Source organism: Lepidochelys kempii, chromosome 2 (genome assembly GCF_965140285.1).
Source record: "Lepidochelys kempii isolate rLepKem1 chromosome 2, rLepKem1.hap1, whole genome shotgun sequence".
Taxonomy (NCBI): domain Eukaryota; kingdom Metazoa; phylum Chordata; order Testudines; family Cheloniidae; genus Lepidochelys; species Lepidochelys kempii.
In genome coordinates, this window is record NC_136381.1 from 264,939,513 (window position 1) to 264,956,741 (window position 17,229).

The window sequence follows — 17,229 nt, forward strand, 5'->3', positions numbered from 1 at the left end:
GCACACACTTAGGTGCCAAGTGAGGTTAGGTGCCTACAGCATTCGGCAGGAGTTTTGTGCCGCCTAAAACTGGTCCTCGGGCACCTAACCCTGTGATTTAGGCACCTAAGTCTAGGGTGTATTAGCCTACGGACCTTTGTGGGTCCCACCCTAAGTGCCCAATACCAACAACCCATCTTGGGGTCTGGTTAAAATTCAAAATAGATACAGAAGACCCTCTTCTGAGCAGCCGCTCCCAGGCCTGTCTCCCCAGAGTCTGACCCTGCACTTTATCGCTGCAGGACCCCCAGACTTTTCCACCTGGAGTCTGCCACAGGCTCACAGCAACCAAATGACCCTCCCAAACCCTTCCACCAGCCAAGGGTCTCCTGCAGGGGCCTCCGGAGCAGAGTAGCTGTGGCCACAGCTTCTTCTCTCTCTCTGTTTCCTGGCCCTTTCTGGCTCCGTAGAGATGCCAGCTGTTCCCTAGCACAGTGGTTTTCAAACTTTTTTCCTCGTGACCCAGTTGAAGGAAATTGTTGATGCCCGTGACCCAACATAATTATATCTTTTGACCAGAGTTTTCATAAAATCATAATATTGCAATACATTCCAGCTTAACCCACTTACATAACTAACACTAGACACTAGCATTAGTAAGCCAATGGTAAGGAGTCTGGTAGGTGGCCCAGGGTAGGGCAGAGGGTGCTGAGGGCTCTGTCTGGGGCTGAGGGCTCTAGGGTGGAGCTGGGGATGAGGGGTGCAGGGTGCAGGAGGTGGCTCAGGGCTGAGGCAGAGGGTTGGGATGCAGGGGGTGAGGGCTCTGGGGTGGGGCCAGGGATGAGGAGTTTGGGGTGCAGGCAGGCTGCCCTAGGGCTGGGGCCAGAGGACTCCCCCAAGCCCTCTCCCAGCTGGCAGCAGCTAGTCCTGGGGAAGGGCCTCTCTCTCCCTATGCACGGAGCTCTAGGGGAAGGGTCCCTCTCTCCCCGCTGGCAGCAACATGCTCCAGGGCCAGGGGAGAGGCCCACAGCAGCCCTGCAAGCCCCAACTTGTTCCCCTTCCCAGTTCCCACCCACCCCCTACCAATCTCCTCTCCAGGCCCCTGCTGCGCGACGATTGTTATGATTTGAATCAGCAAGACGACCCAGTGTCTGACATTCCAAGACCCAGTACTGGCTCGTGACCCGTACTTTGAAAAACACTGCCCTAGCAGGCCCCTTAAAAGTCTATTCATGAGCCACAGTGGGCTGGACCCAATCCCTCTTTAAGGGCCCAGCTCTGCTGGTGCTCATGACTCCTAACGAGCGATGCTCTTTGGTCGTCTAGTCCTGGGCTCTCACCCAGTTCTGCCAATGACCCTCGGTCCTTTCCTGCAGTGTTACCCGCCCTCATGGTTTTATTGTGAGACTCCTGATGTTTGGGGTTTTCTTAAAGTCCCAACTCCCGAAGTCAGTTGAATGTGTCTTCACACTGGGGTAGGAGATCAAAGTTTGGATTTCAGTATAGTTTTGTAATCAGCACCTTGAGCTCAGCGCCCTGTGGTGAGGGGAAGTCCTGGGGCCAGGAGCCTCCTGATTCCTGCATGAAAAGGACGCCTGCCAGCAGCAGTCAGCAGCCCCTCTGCAGTGACTGAGGAGTTCAGAGTCCTCTCTGAACCTGAGGCTCATTCACATAATTATGAGTCACTATCTTTTAGTTAGCTAGTCAGGGAAATTGTTTGGGGGACCCTCTACTCCCTGAACTGTGTCCTCAAGCCAAGGGGTCAGGGTTTGGGGATTTAGTTATCTGCTGCCCATTAAACCTGCAAAGGGACTTACCACCTTATCCCACTTGTGAGTCTTTTGGGCTGTACCGAGTCCAGTCAGCCACATTGCTAACTGCTGCACAGAAGATATCATGGTCACAAGTCATCGAGGGCCCCTACAAAGTTTGTGTACCAATGGGATACTCATTTTCATTGGTTATATCAGGTCACATGACTGGGAAACATCACAGGTAGTATGAGCGTGGGCACCGGTGACCCTGAGAATAATGTTCTACCCTGTTAGGTTATATTTCTCTCCTGTTTAATATAATGACTGTGTTCAATATATTGTAGGTGCCAGGAAGGAGCAAGGAGGGGAGAGAGGCACTGCCAAATAACTTCCTATGGAAAGAGAATAAAGAAGTTACATATTGATGAGTGGGTGGCAGGATCCAGAAGAACCCAGGCCTGTCCATCACAACCTGTAAGCAGATTGGCATTTAAGAAGGTAACTGGGTAGATAGGGGTTGCTATGTACGCAGCTTCAAGTCAGTGCCGCCAAGGTTCTATCAGTTGCATGGTAGCAAGTGTTTGCAAAATATTTTATATATAGAAGTGCGTAGCAAATTTCATTGTGACCTAAATCATTTTGGGGACTTGTCTAGAAGGCATCTAAGTGATGTTTTGTCTCCCCTTGGAGAAAATGGCTGAGTTTTATCTATTCAGTTGGACCTACCCAGAATCTCAGCTCGAGATTCCGATCCAAGTTTGCATCTTGAAACTGTACAAACCGGCTCAATAGAGCCATAGGTTTTAAGGCCAGAAGAAACCACCGTGATCATGGACTCTGCATTCCTGCATAACACAGGCCATAGAAATTCACCCAGGGATTCCTGCAGTAGAAGGAATTAAGCTCTCAAATGTACGAACACAGAATCCAAATGCCCTGCCATCAGATTTGGAATGCATCTCAAACCACCACATTACAGAAGGGTTGGAACCATGATTTTGTTATGCCCATCACAGCAATGAGAAATTGAGACCCCCATCTGCAGTTCAGACTTGTGGCTTTAGCTATGGCCCCTCTCTAATACACACACACACACACAAAATGCAGCAAACAAGGAACAAAGACTCCCCCCCTCCCCCAAATGAGAAAAGAATGCTTTAATGAGAAAAGCTACAGTAACAATAGGCATGTATATTAGAACATTCTCCAATCTGAACCGGGACAGACATTTCACTTACTCCATCATTCAGGCTGTTGACCTGGAAGAGACCTTTATGGACAAGGTGGACTTTTTTTGTGACACCTTTTAACTGACACAAAAACAAGTTAAAATGCCCACACTTAATGCCAGAAAAGGGTTTTTTTTCAGGTTGAAACTAAACTTGAACCTTCTATATCCCAGAAGCTGGTGCATTAGGTTGCATTTGTTGGCGCATTGGTGGGTATTACGCATATCCCTCCCCCACTTTCCCTCAAGGTCCAGTACACCCCCAGACAATATTTCCTGCCCACCAGAGAGATCTTTACACTAATCAGTGTTAATTCCACCTATTCCAGCTTACTTCTGAGCTAACTTTGAAGCCTCAAATTCCTGCGGACGCAACAAATGCAAAGAGACGGATCCAGTTGTGTTAGGGGGAAAAAAATCTCTGCTACATTTCAGATCTTCCAGTTCTTTTTTGGTATGAAATAAGTGAAATATCCTTCCCCCAGCCTATATGATTCAAGTCGCTGTTTTATCTTAGGTATCAGAGAGCAATGAGAGTGCCCAGGTACTCAAAATTCAGACCCCAGTTCCTTCTGATTGCCACATCTCTGTAAAGGCCACCCATCCTCCCATGAAAAAAAAAATTATCCAAATAACTTCAGGGCTGGGACATTTTGTAGCTTTGTAACAGGAATCTGGGCTGGCAAATGAAGAGACATTCCGTTACGTCAAAATCCAAGGCCAGCATCGGGGGTTCATCGGAATCTGTCTTGTCCTAAAAACAAAGTTATTTTTAAGCACGAGGAGGGGAAAAAAACAGCAAAAAGCAAAGCCCCAAGCAGTTCCAGTTTCTCTTGGATCTGCACTCGGATTATCAATAATGAAACATCAAACTGATTCTCACTCCAATGTTATTATTTATATTGCAGTAATTGCCAGAGATTGGGGTCCCACTGTGCTAGGCACTGTACAAAGTGAAAGACAGTCCCTGCCCTGATGAGCTAAGGGTCTTAAATAAAAACACAGAAAAGGGAATAGAAGAACAAAGAGGCAAAGTGATTTTCCCAAGGACATATGGCAACCCAGTGGCAAAGCCAGGAACAGTGAGTTATAGCCCAGTGTCCTATCCTCTAGACCATACTGTCTCCCTATCTTGTTTCTTATATTGCACTCATTACTCTTATCTGACCACAGTTTCCATCCCACAGAGAGGGAACAGCATCGCCTGTGCCTTGTACCTTTTCTGAGTTATTAGCGTAAGAAGTGAAAAGAGCAGCAAATCTGGGAATGCTTCCCTACGGCCAGGCTGAATGTGAAGCAAGAAGAGCTGGCTGAGATCCAGAAAAGCACTTGGCCCAGAGATCTAACAAAATAAACTGAGGATTCACTAGCAGAGGATGTAACAAATTATACTTTATTATCAAGAGTTTGCAGCAGCCGGTTGGAGAGTAAGTGGAGGGACCAGTCTGTGGTTGAGAATAAAGATGCAAACAGGCAAACTAGTGGTGATAACCCATGATCATAAACAAGAAGAACACAGATGAGCTTAAGCTGCTATATGTGGCTCCAGATCCATGCTTCCCTCAGTGCTTGGGATGTTCAGGCCTGATGCTTTGGTTTGACCTCTTAAACAGAGCCACGCTCCTAATTCAAATTCAGATCCAAACCTCCACAAAACTCGAATGGATTCATGTCCAGGGTTTGGAGTTGGCTTGTTATACCATTAGGGGTCTGTTATACATTTGGGCTCCAGATCTGAATTTTCCCAAAGCTGCGGTGGGGTGACGTGCATTCGATTTGGGACTATCTCTAAATAATAATCATGATGCATTATGTTAGCTGTGGGCACAGTCCATTCTGGATGTGGGCCAGCAGGATTTTAAATGTGCCAGGCATTTGCTAAAACAGTGTGTACGTAGGGATGAGAGAGGAAGGCCCAAAAGAAAGAGAACTGGACAGTGACAAGAAAACAGCAGCTGTTTAAAGCCAACTCACATTTTAGAGGCAAATTATATTTTGGAACAAAAGTATTGGAGACCTGGACTTGACTCCTACTGAAATGAACTCAAGCTCTAGGGCCTCAGCGAGCACAAAACCAAAAAGCCACTATTCTGCTGTCCTGTCTGTGGGTTGTGACAGTGCCAGATCTCACAAGCTAAGCAAAGTTGGGCCAAGTCGGTGCACGGGTAGAAAAATAAACCAAAGCTGAAGAGAAAGGAACTGGTCCAAATGAAGCCAATCTCTTTCCCGGCCTATCAGATCCTTTGCGAAATAAGTGGGGTGGTTGGTTCCTAGGTCAGACTTTTCCCATGGGCTGTAAAGATATCAATACTGGGATAAGACACTCAGAAATGTTTTCCAGGAAAGGATAAAAAAATGATGGGCAGTAAATACTGGAAATGAAGTTCAGCCAGTTTGGCATGGCGAGACTTGCGTTTGGGGTACTTAAGCTCTATTGTGGTTTGGAGAACACATTACTGAATGGGAGGCCAAAGGTACTGCCTGGAACAACTGAGGTCTTCATCTGGAAAACTGGGATAGCTGCCCATAAAGGTGGAGAATCTGTGTTGTGAATGGCCAGTAATTCTCCTGAGGATCTGGGTTTAGAGCCATAAGATTGAGTTGCTTCTTTCTATTTAGACATCATTTTTCATTCACCCGTGACTTCCTCCCTAATCGGTTTCTTCTCGACTTCCCTACAGGGAAAGACTATGACAGCAAAGCCTTTAAATTACACAACTATATTTTCAAAAGTGATGAGTGATTTTAGGGTCCTCAGTTTTCAGGTGTTCAGCTTGGGACACCTCTTAAGGGGCCTGATTTTCAGAAAGTGCTGAGAGCTCATCTTCTGAAAGTGAGGCCCTTTTAGGGTGCCTTACATTGGAGTATCAAAAATGTAAGCACCCTAAATCACTAGATAGTTTTGAGACGGTAGGTCACAGGGTCATTGTACTTTAGTTCCAGTGCAGTGTGGAAAATTATGTGTAACTCCCTTGAATGGAAGTTCTCAGCTGAGTTCCTCCTACAGTCCACTGAAAATTTTCATCCCCTGTAACTGATCATTTGCATTTCACGCCATGATGGGTTTTCCAAGCCGAACTCAGAGACATAGATAGATTCCATGCTCCCCCCAGCCACCCTTCACTCTCTTCTCAAAGGCCTGTATTATGGCATCTAGCAAGAGATAAGCCCAAACTAAGAGTGAGTTTCATTTTACACCCCCCAAAATTGGTGGGGTGGGTGATCAGACAAATAGTTATGAATTGGGCCTCTCATTATCAGTGTAATGGGGATAAATTATTTCCAGGCTCTTGTGTAATAAACTCTCGATTTAAGAGCTGAAAATCTAGCCCTGAAAGATTTCATCTCTGAAATGCCCTCACACCCAAAAGTGCTGTTTTCCAGAACAGAGATGGAAGAGCAAATTGGAAATATAACTCTGAACAAAACTGAAAAGAAAACATAGCTTCAGATTTCATAATGCTCATTCACAATAGTATTTTTCTTGTGGTCTCCTGAAAATGATCTGAAGGGGATAAATATCCCTATTATACAAACTGAACAAGAGATACCACCTCACAGTGGAGGGGTAGCTGGCCAGGAGATTCTCCTGTGTCCAGGGCATCTTTGACAGTGGCTTTGGAGAAAACGGCTGAGTTCCAGCTACATGGGACCCCACCCTATACCCCCAAGATGAGGCGGAGGCTGCAAAGCCAACAGGGGAAACTGAAATAATGGTGGGATTGGGGGATGAAGAAGGAAGAGGCTCACCTAGTGTTCAGTTGGACATGATGTGCTTCACAAAAGCTGGAATGAATAGAAAGAGATAATTTAGCATCTATTTCCTTCACTTCAGGAGCATTCTGCATCTGTTCAGCACTGTTGTTATTTAATTCCATTCCCCACTCATCGTTCTGCATAATTAATACAATTTAGCTTTGTAAATAAGCCCCCAGGTGCCATGGTGGCAAGTGCTCTACAGATCTTTAAGATAATATCTACAGTATGTTCTAATGGTCTCTCTAGCCCACATCTGAGTGGCCAGCCTCAGCTGCTTCTGTGGAAGGTGCAAGGAATCTCATTAAGGACAATGGACTTGAACTGCATCATGGCACCCAAACTTTGGGGAAGGTCAGATTCAAATCTTAGCTTTGGGGTTGAGGCCCATCATTGCGCCAAACTTTCACAGGCTTACTGACACCACGCCTTGTGAGATGAATCCAACCCTAACCACCTCATACCTTCATAGTTGATACAACCATTGGCATCTTCCTGGCCAGCCATTAGCTTATCAACCTCCTCTTCACTCAACCTCTCACCTGGATAGAAAAAAACAAATTCCTGCTCAGTGATTCGGAGTGTCCGAACCATCACTTGGGTTGGGTAGTGGTCACCGTCCAAGAACTACCTACACGATAACAGCACCTTCTTACTCATCTTAGCTGCTATCTGTCTGTTTGTCTGTCTTCAAGTCATAGCTGCTGACTTGGTGTAGAGAAATCAAACTTTGCAATTCTCATACAGGTGTGGGAGAGACACAGATTCTATGCTACTTCGCATACCTGCTTCATTTCACACTGAAGATCTAAGTAGCAAAAAGAACCTGGAAGAAATAAGGTATTGGTAATGTGTGTTTTTAATACTCAGTAAGTGCTCAGGTGCTATGATGATGGATGCCACATAAGAAAAGAGAGAGAGAGATCCCAAGGTGAATTTGCAATACTGAGTGTTAAAAATCCACTTTAGGGCTTGCAAACAGAGGAAATTTGACCTAAAAGCCAGTGACTCTGAACAAATATGGAAATCCCCACCATATCTTTTTCACATTATCACTTTTCTAAGTATAACCGTACTTTAGGGGCAAAATCTTAAAGCCCTGAGGTCCAGATTTTTAAATATGTTTAGGCACCTCACTTCCATTGAAATTAATGACATCAATTAAAATCAATGGGACTTTGGCATCGATGGGACCTTTTTCCCCTCAGTTTTCACTCAAGAAAAACTCATAGTAAAGTCACTTCAGTTTAGCTTTGAGTTTTAGATCCAGGAGGGATCCAAGATGTAACACAGGACCAGTGCTCTTTCAGGGTCTGCTCCCGCTGCCACTGAAATCAGTGACACAACAACTATTGATTGAATTGGTGCTCTTGGGAGCGAAGCATGGAGCCATCTGGAGAGTTAACAGAGACTAATTTATAGAAGGAATTTATTTTAGATAGTACTAACTATGATTATGATTTACAATGTTGCCAACTCTGGCAATTTAATTGTGAGTATAGTTTTCTTAAAGCCCCAACTCTGGGAGTCCTGTGATTAAGTGAGAATCTCAGCTCTCGTTTTTTCTAAAAAAGTGAGTTTCTAGTTGTAGGGAAAACCCTGAGAACATGACCCAGGTTAACCTAATTGCTCTGAGATCAGAAGATAAATAAAAAGAACCGAGTTTATTTTTAAAAAGTATCATGTATTTAAACTGATGGCATGATTTTTGAGTACTTCAGGTTAGCAACACTGTGATTAATATATTTATGGTAGTGCCTAGGGACTGCCTAAGAATGCGGCCGCATTGTGCTAGGTGCTGTAGAAAGAGTAAGAGACAGTCCTGGCCCCAAGCATCTTACAGTCTATATAGGCAAGACAGATTCAGGGTAGGGGACAAGGAGTATAACACACAATTTGTGATGGTTGGTAACTGTCATGTTAGTGTCAAAGTTTTTCTTTTGAATTCTGCTCTATTAGGAGGGGATCAGAGAATGGAAAGGCAAGGGGAGGGAGAGAACTTCAAGAAGGAGGGCAAGGCAGGGCAGAAGAAAGAGAAAAGAGAGGAGGGGAGAACAGAGGGCAGTTGGAGTGAGGCTGAAGTGAAGATATTGTGGGTTGGGGACAACAGTCAGTCAGCACAGGGCAGAGGCTGTCCAGAGTCCAACCTGTAGGAAGCATCCAGATGACATCATCAGTGCCTGGCCAGTCCCTGCTACAGTTTCTGCTCTGGCGGCTACTCTGCATGCCCCTGTCCACACAGCGGGAGGCTGGAGCACGGGTCCTATTGCCTGCATCAGGTGGATGGGAGTTCTCCCCTGCACTGTACTTGTTCTGTGGGTGGTCCCGGCTGGGCCCCATCTCCCGTCACCTTCCCCCAATGTTGCAGAGTATGCACAATCTCTCCTGCCCCTTGGTTAGGATTGAACTTTCCTGCCCAAGTGACCACAACTTGAGCTGAATATTTAGCACATTCCCTAGCTCCCGGTCGCACCTCTCTGCCCCCAGCCTGCCATGGTGTCTGCCCCGAGCCCATTCCTGGCTCATCCGCTTGTCTCCCCCTCTGCTTCCTGGCACCTTAGCACGTCCCATTTGGAACTGAAGACTGGCGTGGTGTCTGCTTTAAAATCTGAATTCTTCGTGACGGCCCCATCACAAATGCACTGGACCAATCTGGATTTCAACACTGGTGTAAATGAGAGCAGAGTCAGACTCATGGACTAATCACATGAGGAAGGGAGCTTCTTCCTCTCTCTGGGCCCATTTCTTCTCCCAGCCTGTGTCTGTCTAGTCTCTTTAGAGTGTAAGCTCTTTGGGGCAGGGACTGGCTCTTTTTATGTGAATGGGGCCTTGGTCTTTACTGGGACCTTTAAAGCAACACCATAGTAGCAGTATGTAATAATCACCCGGAGCAGGCCCACAATGAGCTGTCTAGCAATTTTACCTTGCTTCACATACCTTTTGCAATGAAACTTCAAAGTTGGACGCTGACAGAGCAGCTACATGCCTGCCCATTGGTGTGTAGAACGGCCCAAATCTTCAGCTGGGATAAACTGCTGGAGCTCCATCGAAGCCAAGGAAGCTGCACCAGTTTTCACTGGGTGAAGATTTGGCCCTGCTCAAAAATCCTTTGAAGTCAATGCAAATGTTTCCAGTGACTTTCATGGAGTTTGCTTAAGGGTCTTATTCAGCACCGTATGTGACTGCCAAGAAAGTATGTTGCAATTAAAGGGTCCGCGGATGTGAAGTCACACTCAACAGGTTTTCTATTAACTGCTTAATGGCGAATTGAAAAGCTTTCCCCCCCGAAACATAGAGCCAAATACATGTAAAAAGCCACTTCAGATCGGCTAATCAGTAACAAGATATGTGTGCCGATTTTAAAAAGGTGGGGTCAATCAGTTTTTCAGCTGGAAAGTGAAATTGTCAGGTAGCTTTAGCCAAATATATAGATGGCATTTAATATATAAATATACTGGTCAGGGTTCACCTCTGTGTTAATTCAATTTTACATCATTGATTTTGGGCACATTGGGCCAGCTGGTGGAAATCTATGTCATTCCACTGAACCCAGATTTACACCAGTTGAGGCTCTAGGCCATTAATTCTAAATCTTAATCTGAATAAAAATGCACTGACTTTTTTGCTAACTCAATGATTTTCCTTTGGACTGAAATATTCCCCACCAGGGCTTGAAAGCCAGACATTACAGTGTTGTGCTGGGTCAGGAGAACCAGAAAGGGGAAATGTCAAGCTAAAGAAGTGAAATTGACCAAACTGAGCAAACTAGTTTCTTTGTCCAAGATGCTTTGAATGGACGCAGCTCCCCTGACCTCACTGACATGGGCCCACGTGCCTCGGCACTGAATTTGGTCTAGGGTGACCAGATATCACGTGTGAAAAATCAGAATGTTGTGTGTGTGGTGGTGGGGGTGGGGGGCAGTAATAGGTGCCTATATTAGACAAAGCCCTGAATACTGGGACTGTCCCTATTAAAATCGGGACTCTGGTCACCTAATTTGGACCCCAAAGTAAACAAACACCATACATGGTAAAAAGGGAATTTGACATTTAAAATTCTATTTTAATCTTCTCAAGTGTCAGTAGCAGAGATGGGCCTAAAATGGAATGCCTTCATCATAAGTCTATGCAACTAAAGAAAAACAACAAAGACACAGATGAATTTTTCACAGTTTACAAAGAAAGTGTCTTCCAGAGCTGGACAATTGACCATATAAATTAACAGTTGTCAGGGGGAATAGAATGATAGAACTAGAAAGAGAGAACTCAGAATTCAGAAAGAGAAAATCTGTGAACATTTGAGCTGAAAGATAATGATCCTGAGCTGGAATCATTTTAGGAGTTCTTCGGATCCCTGCCGCTAGAGGGTGACATAATCATCCCAGATGCTTAAGTGCACCTGTCTTTCTGTCCAGCAGAGAGCAGTGGTGCACATTCACACCAGTCAGTACGTTACCAGCTGTTCTGAAAAGACCTCAGAGTTGAAATGATATAAAGAAAGCTTCACCTTACCCAGAGTCGCCAAAACATGGCGGAGTTCAGCACCCATGACCGTTCCATTCCCCTCCTTGTCAAACACTCGCAGGCCTTCCACAAAATCCTCATAGGTGCCCGTGTCTTTGGTCTGGGAGATGTGCTGGAGCATGGGCAGGAAGGTCTCGAAGTCAATCATTTTGCTGTTCATTTCTGTAAGATCACAGGTTCAACAGAAAGGTGCAAGGGATTCTGTGGAGACAGTGTGGCTCAGGGCCATTCAGAAGGTGAACAACACCTTGCAGGATGTGTGTGAGGGAGCTTGGCACACTGTCAGCTAAACAGAAGGGCAGGAATATGGGACCAAGATAAGAACAGAGGGGAGGGAGAGAGAGAGAGAGAGAGAGGTGTATGGAGAATGCTAGATAGATGGATATTTGCAGTGGTGTTGTAGCCGTGTTGGTCCCAGGATATTAGATAAGGTGGGTGAGTTAATGTCTTTTTACCTCAACTTAAGTTGGTCCAATAAAAGATATTACCTCACCCAGCTTGTCTCTCAGATAGATAGATAGATAGATAGATAGATTAGATTAGATATGTGTGAGGGTGGATGGATGGATGAATGGATGGATGGATGGATGGATGGAAGGGTATCAATAGGGATGGATGGATGGATGGATGGATGGATGGAAGGGTATGAATTAGGCTAGATAGATAGATGGGTATGAATGGGGATGGATGGATAGACGGATATGAATGGGGATGGATGGGGAGATGGAGGGGGATGATTGGATGGATGGATACATGGGAGGGATGGCTAGATAGATGGAGAAGAATCAGGATGGATAGATAGATAGATGGAATGGATGGGTGCATAGATGAATATGTATGGGTATGGATGGATACATTGTCATGGTTGGGAATGGATACATGGGTATGTATGGGGATGGACAGACAGCATCTGCAAGTATTTGAAATATGTAAATGTCATGGAGGGAAAACAATTGTTCAGGGTTAATCAATGCTTATTAATTAAGACTAAGTACATGAAATTGAGCAAATGAAAATTAATATCTGGAAAACAGTCCTGGCAGTGGAATCACTTTTGCTTTGCTGTAGTCTCCCCAGGGCATCAGGGCAGTGGTGGCAGCCCTGTAGCATAGGCATGTTTAAAACTGGGGAGCAGGCAGGAAAGGGGCTGGTTATCAGATGGGCCTTTTCCATCTCTAATTTCTATGATCCTGTGCCTCCCATACTGAGCTAAGGAACGAGGTCCTCGTAAGGTACAGTTCTTTCTTGGATAGCCCCAAAGTCCACCCTTGTGTCATCAGCCAAACTTGCTGTATCTTGATTGATCACAATTATTCAACAAGAGCCTGATTCTCCAAGGTGCTGAGCGGCCTCCATTCCAATTAGCTTAAATGGAGATGGCAGACAGTGTGGGCAGGTCTGCAGGGCTAGTTTGTAGGTGTGGGTCAGGGAGACTAAGCCCTGCATTCCTATGAGCAGATATATTGAGTGTGGGGAGCTTTCAGAGGAGACCTGAAAACCCAACATTAAAGATCATGTGACACTTTTTTTTAAAGAGCAGAGAATGCCCTACAATCCAGTCTACCTATCTGTTCATTTGACCCTCAGAATATCTGAGCACCTGCTCAACAGAAATGAATTTTATTCTCAAGGCAATCCTGTGAGGCAGGGAAGTATCATTATCCCCATTACAGAGATGGGGAATCGAGGCAGAGAGAGATTAAGTGTTGAGGGCTGAATGCACAAAAGGAGATATGTGCCCAAGTCCCCGTTTTAAGTACCTCAGTCTCCGCTTTGGGACCACTGCAATGCTGAACCCTGAAGGCACCTAAACACGCTTGGCGCCTATGTCTCTGCAGTATGAGTTCCCTCGTCACCTATGTTTCTACCTTTGGATCTGCACACGGCTGCCTCCTTGTGGGTGCCCAGGGGCATGAGCCCCAAAGCCATCCACAAACTAAGGGAAGATGGGCATGTGGACGCCTCCCTCACCGGAGGGGCCCGATCCAGCAGGCATGCCCAGAGGCTGCCTGCGAGTCCCCATAGGGGAGCTTACCCAAAACAGCTGGGGGTGGGAAAGAGGAGAAGATGTGGAATAGGCCTTCCCTCACAACTTACAGCCCATGGTTAGGATACGCACCTGAGAGAAGGGATCTGAACAGGGATCTGCTACCTCTCAGTTGAGTGCTCTAACCTTTGGGCAATGGGCTTTTCTCATGTGGGGCTCCCTCAGTCTCTCCTGTTGCAGACTCTCCCTCCCTCCCTCAGTCTCTCCTGTTTCAGAGAGAGGGAGAGCACACCCACATGAGCATGACTCCATAGCCTGCTGGTTAGAGCACACCCAGGATGGGGGGGACCCAGGATCCAGTTCTCCTGTTCCAATGGGTCCTTAATTATATATCCGCAGTGCAATAGTTTCTCCACTTCAGGCAGAAGGAGAGGTGAACACCCTCACCACCGGGCGAAAAGGTCTCCTCTCCCCCTGGCTTCTTGCTAAAATGGCATGAGGCACCTAACTCCAAGGAGGGTTTCCAGCTTCAGAATCACAAGCAGAACTAGGTGCCTCCCTGCAGCTGGAACTCAAGTGCCTATCTCTGTGAGAGGGGACACACCCCTCTGGCCAGCATCTCCCAATGGCTAGCTTAGGCGGCTGCCTGCCTTGTGTGGTGGCTTTGGTGAATCACAATGTAAGGTTAAATAATTAGCCTCTTAGAGTTGATATGGCAACTTCCACCTTTTCATGTTCTCTGTATGTATGTATATATATGTATCTTCTTACTATATGTTCCAATCTATGCATCTGATGAAGTGGGCTGTAGCCCACGAAAGCTTATGCTCAAATAAATTTGTCAGTCTCTAAGGTGCCACAAGTACTCCTGTTCTTTTTGCGGATACAGACTAACATGGCTGCTACTCTGAAAAATGTAAGGTACCTATGTCTCCCCATTAATGTGTAAGAGCTTAGGTGCCTAACTCAGGCTTTGAGAATCACCGTGATTTTTCCAGGCACCTAGAAGTTAGTTGTTGTGACACTCATCATCACAACACCAAATTCCTTTTGAGCATTCAGCCCTAAGTGTCTTGCCCAGGGAATGCATAGTAGAGCTAGGAATTGAGATCAGAGACCCCAGATTCCACTCAAGTGCCTTGACCACAACGACCATCTCTTCTCATTGCCCCTGATTGACTTGGAACCCCAGAGGAGGCTGCTCCAGGTTGTTATGTTAACCTCAATCAATCTTTCCACCAACCGAGGGAGACACGATCCGATTGGCCTGACAATTTACTCCTGGAGATCTCTCACCGAAAACAAACAGAAAGAGGGTCACTGACCTTCTGGTTTGGGTCTGCCAAGGACTTTGTGGACCTCCACTTGGGTTGGATTCTGCCCCAAAGCCCTCAGAACATCTCCACACTGCGCATATGTGATCTTCATCTCAGAGCGAGGAGTTCTGTCGAAGAGCGAGAAGGCTTCCTTAAATTCTGGGAGACACAAAGAGAAAAACACAGAGAGAGATAAAGTAACAGCCTGTCTGAACCTTCCCCCCAAACTCTCACTCAACCTGACCCTGAACCTTTTGGTTTGCAATTTGGAAGAGTTCATTAACATTGTAGTTCTCTGACATGTTTACATTCCTCCTCCACCACACTTCCTGCTTCCAGCCAGGAATGGAATTAAACAGGTCAAACGGTTCTTCTTGTGGTATTTCCGACTCAGGGGAAATACAGGAAAGCTCATGGGAAAGCCAGACCTTGAGAGCTATGCACACCAGTGAGAGTGCGCTCCATGGCCCAGAACTCTCATTGGCTTCAATAGCAGCTCTACATGTTAATTGCTTGCTTAACAATCCCCTGCATGAGTCATCCGTAGGGTTTTACAATACAGGAGCTTCCTATTCCATTTGAGTTAAAGGGGCATCTCTACTGGCTGGTAGCATTTGCAGGCTGTTCTCTTGTAGTGGATGCTCACTTGACACACACTGCCAATGTGTGGATCAACCCCCAAGACGTTGGGGTGCTTATCCAGGGTGAACCCTACCTCTGACACTTGAGGTGACTAATTATAATACAGCCTCTTCACCCCTTCAAGAGGTATTGTCAGTAAAGACAGGCTAATGTAATGGCCTAACTGTACAGTCTTTGCTCAGATAAAAGCCCATTGAACATAATGACCGAATGACGATTGAACAAATTCAACCTAAGGGAACTATATAGTGAGAATAATTGACTGCTAAAGACGAACAATGTAATAGTGGTTAGCAACCGACTAGGAAGCTTCCCTCTTGGCAATCTGATGAAGCAACGGCAGAACAGGGAGGATTGGTGTTGCTATTTGAAAGCCCTGGGAATCAGAAAGTCTTTTAGGCCTTAAAAGTTAAGGGCTAGATTCTGAGCGGCACAAAGGAGTAGCTGAGTAGCACAGTGGAGCCAGAATTTGGCTGTAGTGTAAAAATGGTAGGAGCTGGTTCCTGTACCAACAGGTCACCTATGCTGTGTGTCAGGGACAGGCAGAGGCAGGCAGTGGGCATGCAGGGGGTAGCAGAACAGAGCTCCACTCTCCGCTACTTCAATGCACAGTTGGCATATGGTCTCTTAGGGGTTGTAAGCAGTTGTCATAATCAAAAGCAGCCCCTAGGCTACTCTAGTTGCTGTTGGGACAGCTTGAAAATCAGCCAATAACTTACACCACGAAACGTTTTCAAGAATGATAGACATTATTGGTGGGTGGATTTGAAATGTTCTGCTCTGTGATGAGGAAGTGACTTTGCAACACTAGAACTGTCAAACTTCCTGTTTCGCTGTTCCTGTGTGACCCTTGCTTTGCTGTAAATGTGAAGACCTTGAAGTGCAGCAATAAATACATAACCTCACACCCGCGGTCAGTGCCAAGTTACCATCCAAATCTGTTATTTCAAATTGGAAAGAAAGGCCCAGGCAGTCAATGATGTGTAATACGCCCATTGTCCCATATTCTCCTGGTTGGGCTGGGAATGGATTGAACTGGCATTGGCAATGGGTATGTATTGGACGGTGTATTTCTGGTCTCTTTGGGACCAGATTCCTTAATGGCTGGACGGAGGAGAAGAACACAAGCTATTCAAGCTGAGAATGTAGGTAGCAATTAGTCATAATAATATATCCACTAAGCCAGCAAGTGGTTTAATGGCTAACTTAAGAAATGAGGAGGGACGAGCATCCCCGGTTTCACTGCTCTGAGTACAACTGTGCGAGCCATTGAGCTCAGAAAGAGGGATGCTTTTGTATATGGCCACAAGCGATCCCCCAAAGCCATAGACCTTGTGCTCTAGTGAGAGCACACTTTCATTACGATAAAGAACCACCCGAGCTGCAGGTGACTATGGCGCAGCATGTCCTATTACAAGATGCTGCAAGAGGCCCAGTTTCAAATCAAGTTCAGGCCTGCCCTTAAGCTTTCTTGGGGCTTCCACAGCACGGTGAGAGGTTAAGCATCTAAGATAGATAAGTGGATTTCCCTGCTGCCCCGAATCCCAAGAGAACAGCTGGAAATGGAGCAAATTTGAATACCACGCACTATGGCGTTCTCTGTCCAGCCATCAGCAAGGGTACCGTGAGATGAGCCCCATGCTGTAGCAAATAATTCCCAGGGGATCTGGTGTCTGCCCTGACTATGGGGACAACGCCCAGGAGAGGGAAAGAGAGAGAGAGTAAGAAGAAAAACAGAGAGACAGGGAGAGACAGAGAGACTGTGCATATCTAGGGAGAGAGAGGGGATGCAGAAAGAAGCAGTGGAAGAAAAGAGCAGGGGGGTAGAAACAAGCAAAGTGCTGCAGGAGGAAAAAGGAGAGTGGAGAAGGAAGGGACTAACAGGGAAAGAAAGAGAAAGCTGCCAGGAGATGCCAGTGGAAAGAATGAAAAAATGGAAATAAAGGAGAGAGATGATAAAAAATGAGAGGAGAAGTGAGCAAAATTCTGAATGCAAACTAATGAATAAGTGAATGAAACAGGATCCAGGGAGGGCTAAGGAAA

The 17,229-nt window shown here is 46.0% G+C and overlaps 1 protein-coding gene across 1 annotated transcript in view; it reads right to left on the bottom strand.

Annotated features, from left to right (window-relative positions):
• Positions 1 to 2,875: 2,875 nt before the first annotated feature.
• MYL3 (myosin light chain 3) overlaps positions 2,876 to 17,229 on the bottom strand; it is a 41,509-nt gene continuing 27,155 nt past the window's right edge. The window contains exons 3-7 of the mRNA XM_073329601.1: positions 14,554 to 14,703; positions 11,230 to 11,403; positions 7,182 to 7,259; positions 6,712 to 6,747; positions 2,876 to 3,715 (exon numbers count right to left, since the gene is read on the bottom strand). Coding sequence (XP_073185702.1) covers positions 6,719 to 6,747; positions 7,182 to 7,259; positions 11,230 to 11,403; positions 14,554 to 14,703 — 431 coding nt within the window. The 3' untranslated portion in view covers positions 2,876 to 3,715; positions 6,712 to 6,718. The remainder of the gene's footprint in view (positions 3,716 to 6,711; positions 6,748 to 7,181; positions 7,260 to 11,229; positions 11,404 to 14,553; positions 14,704 to 17,229) is intronic.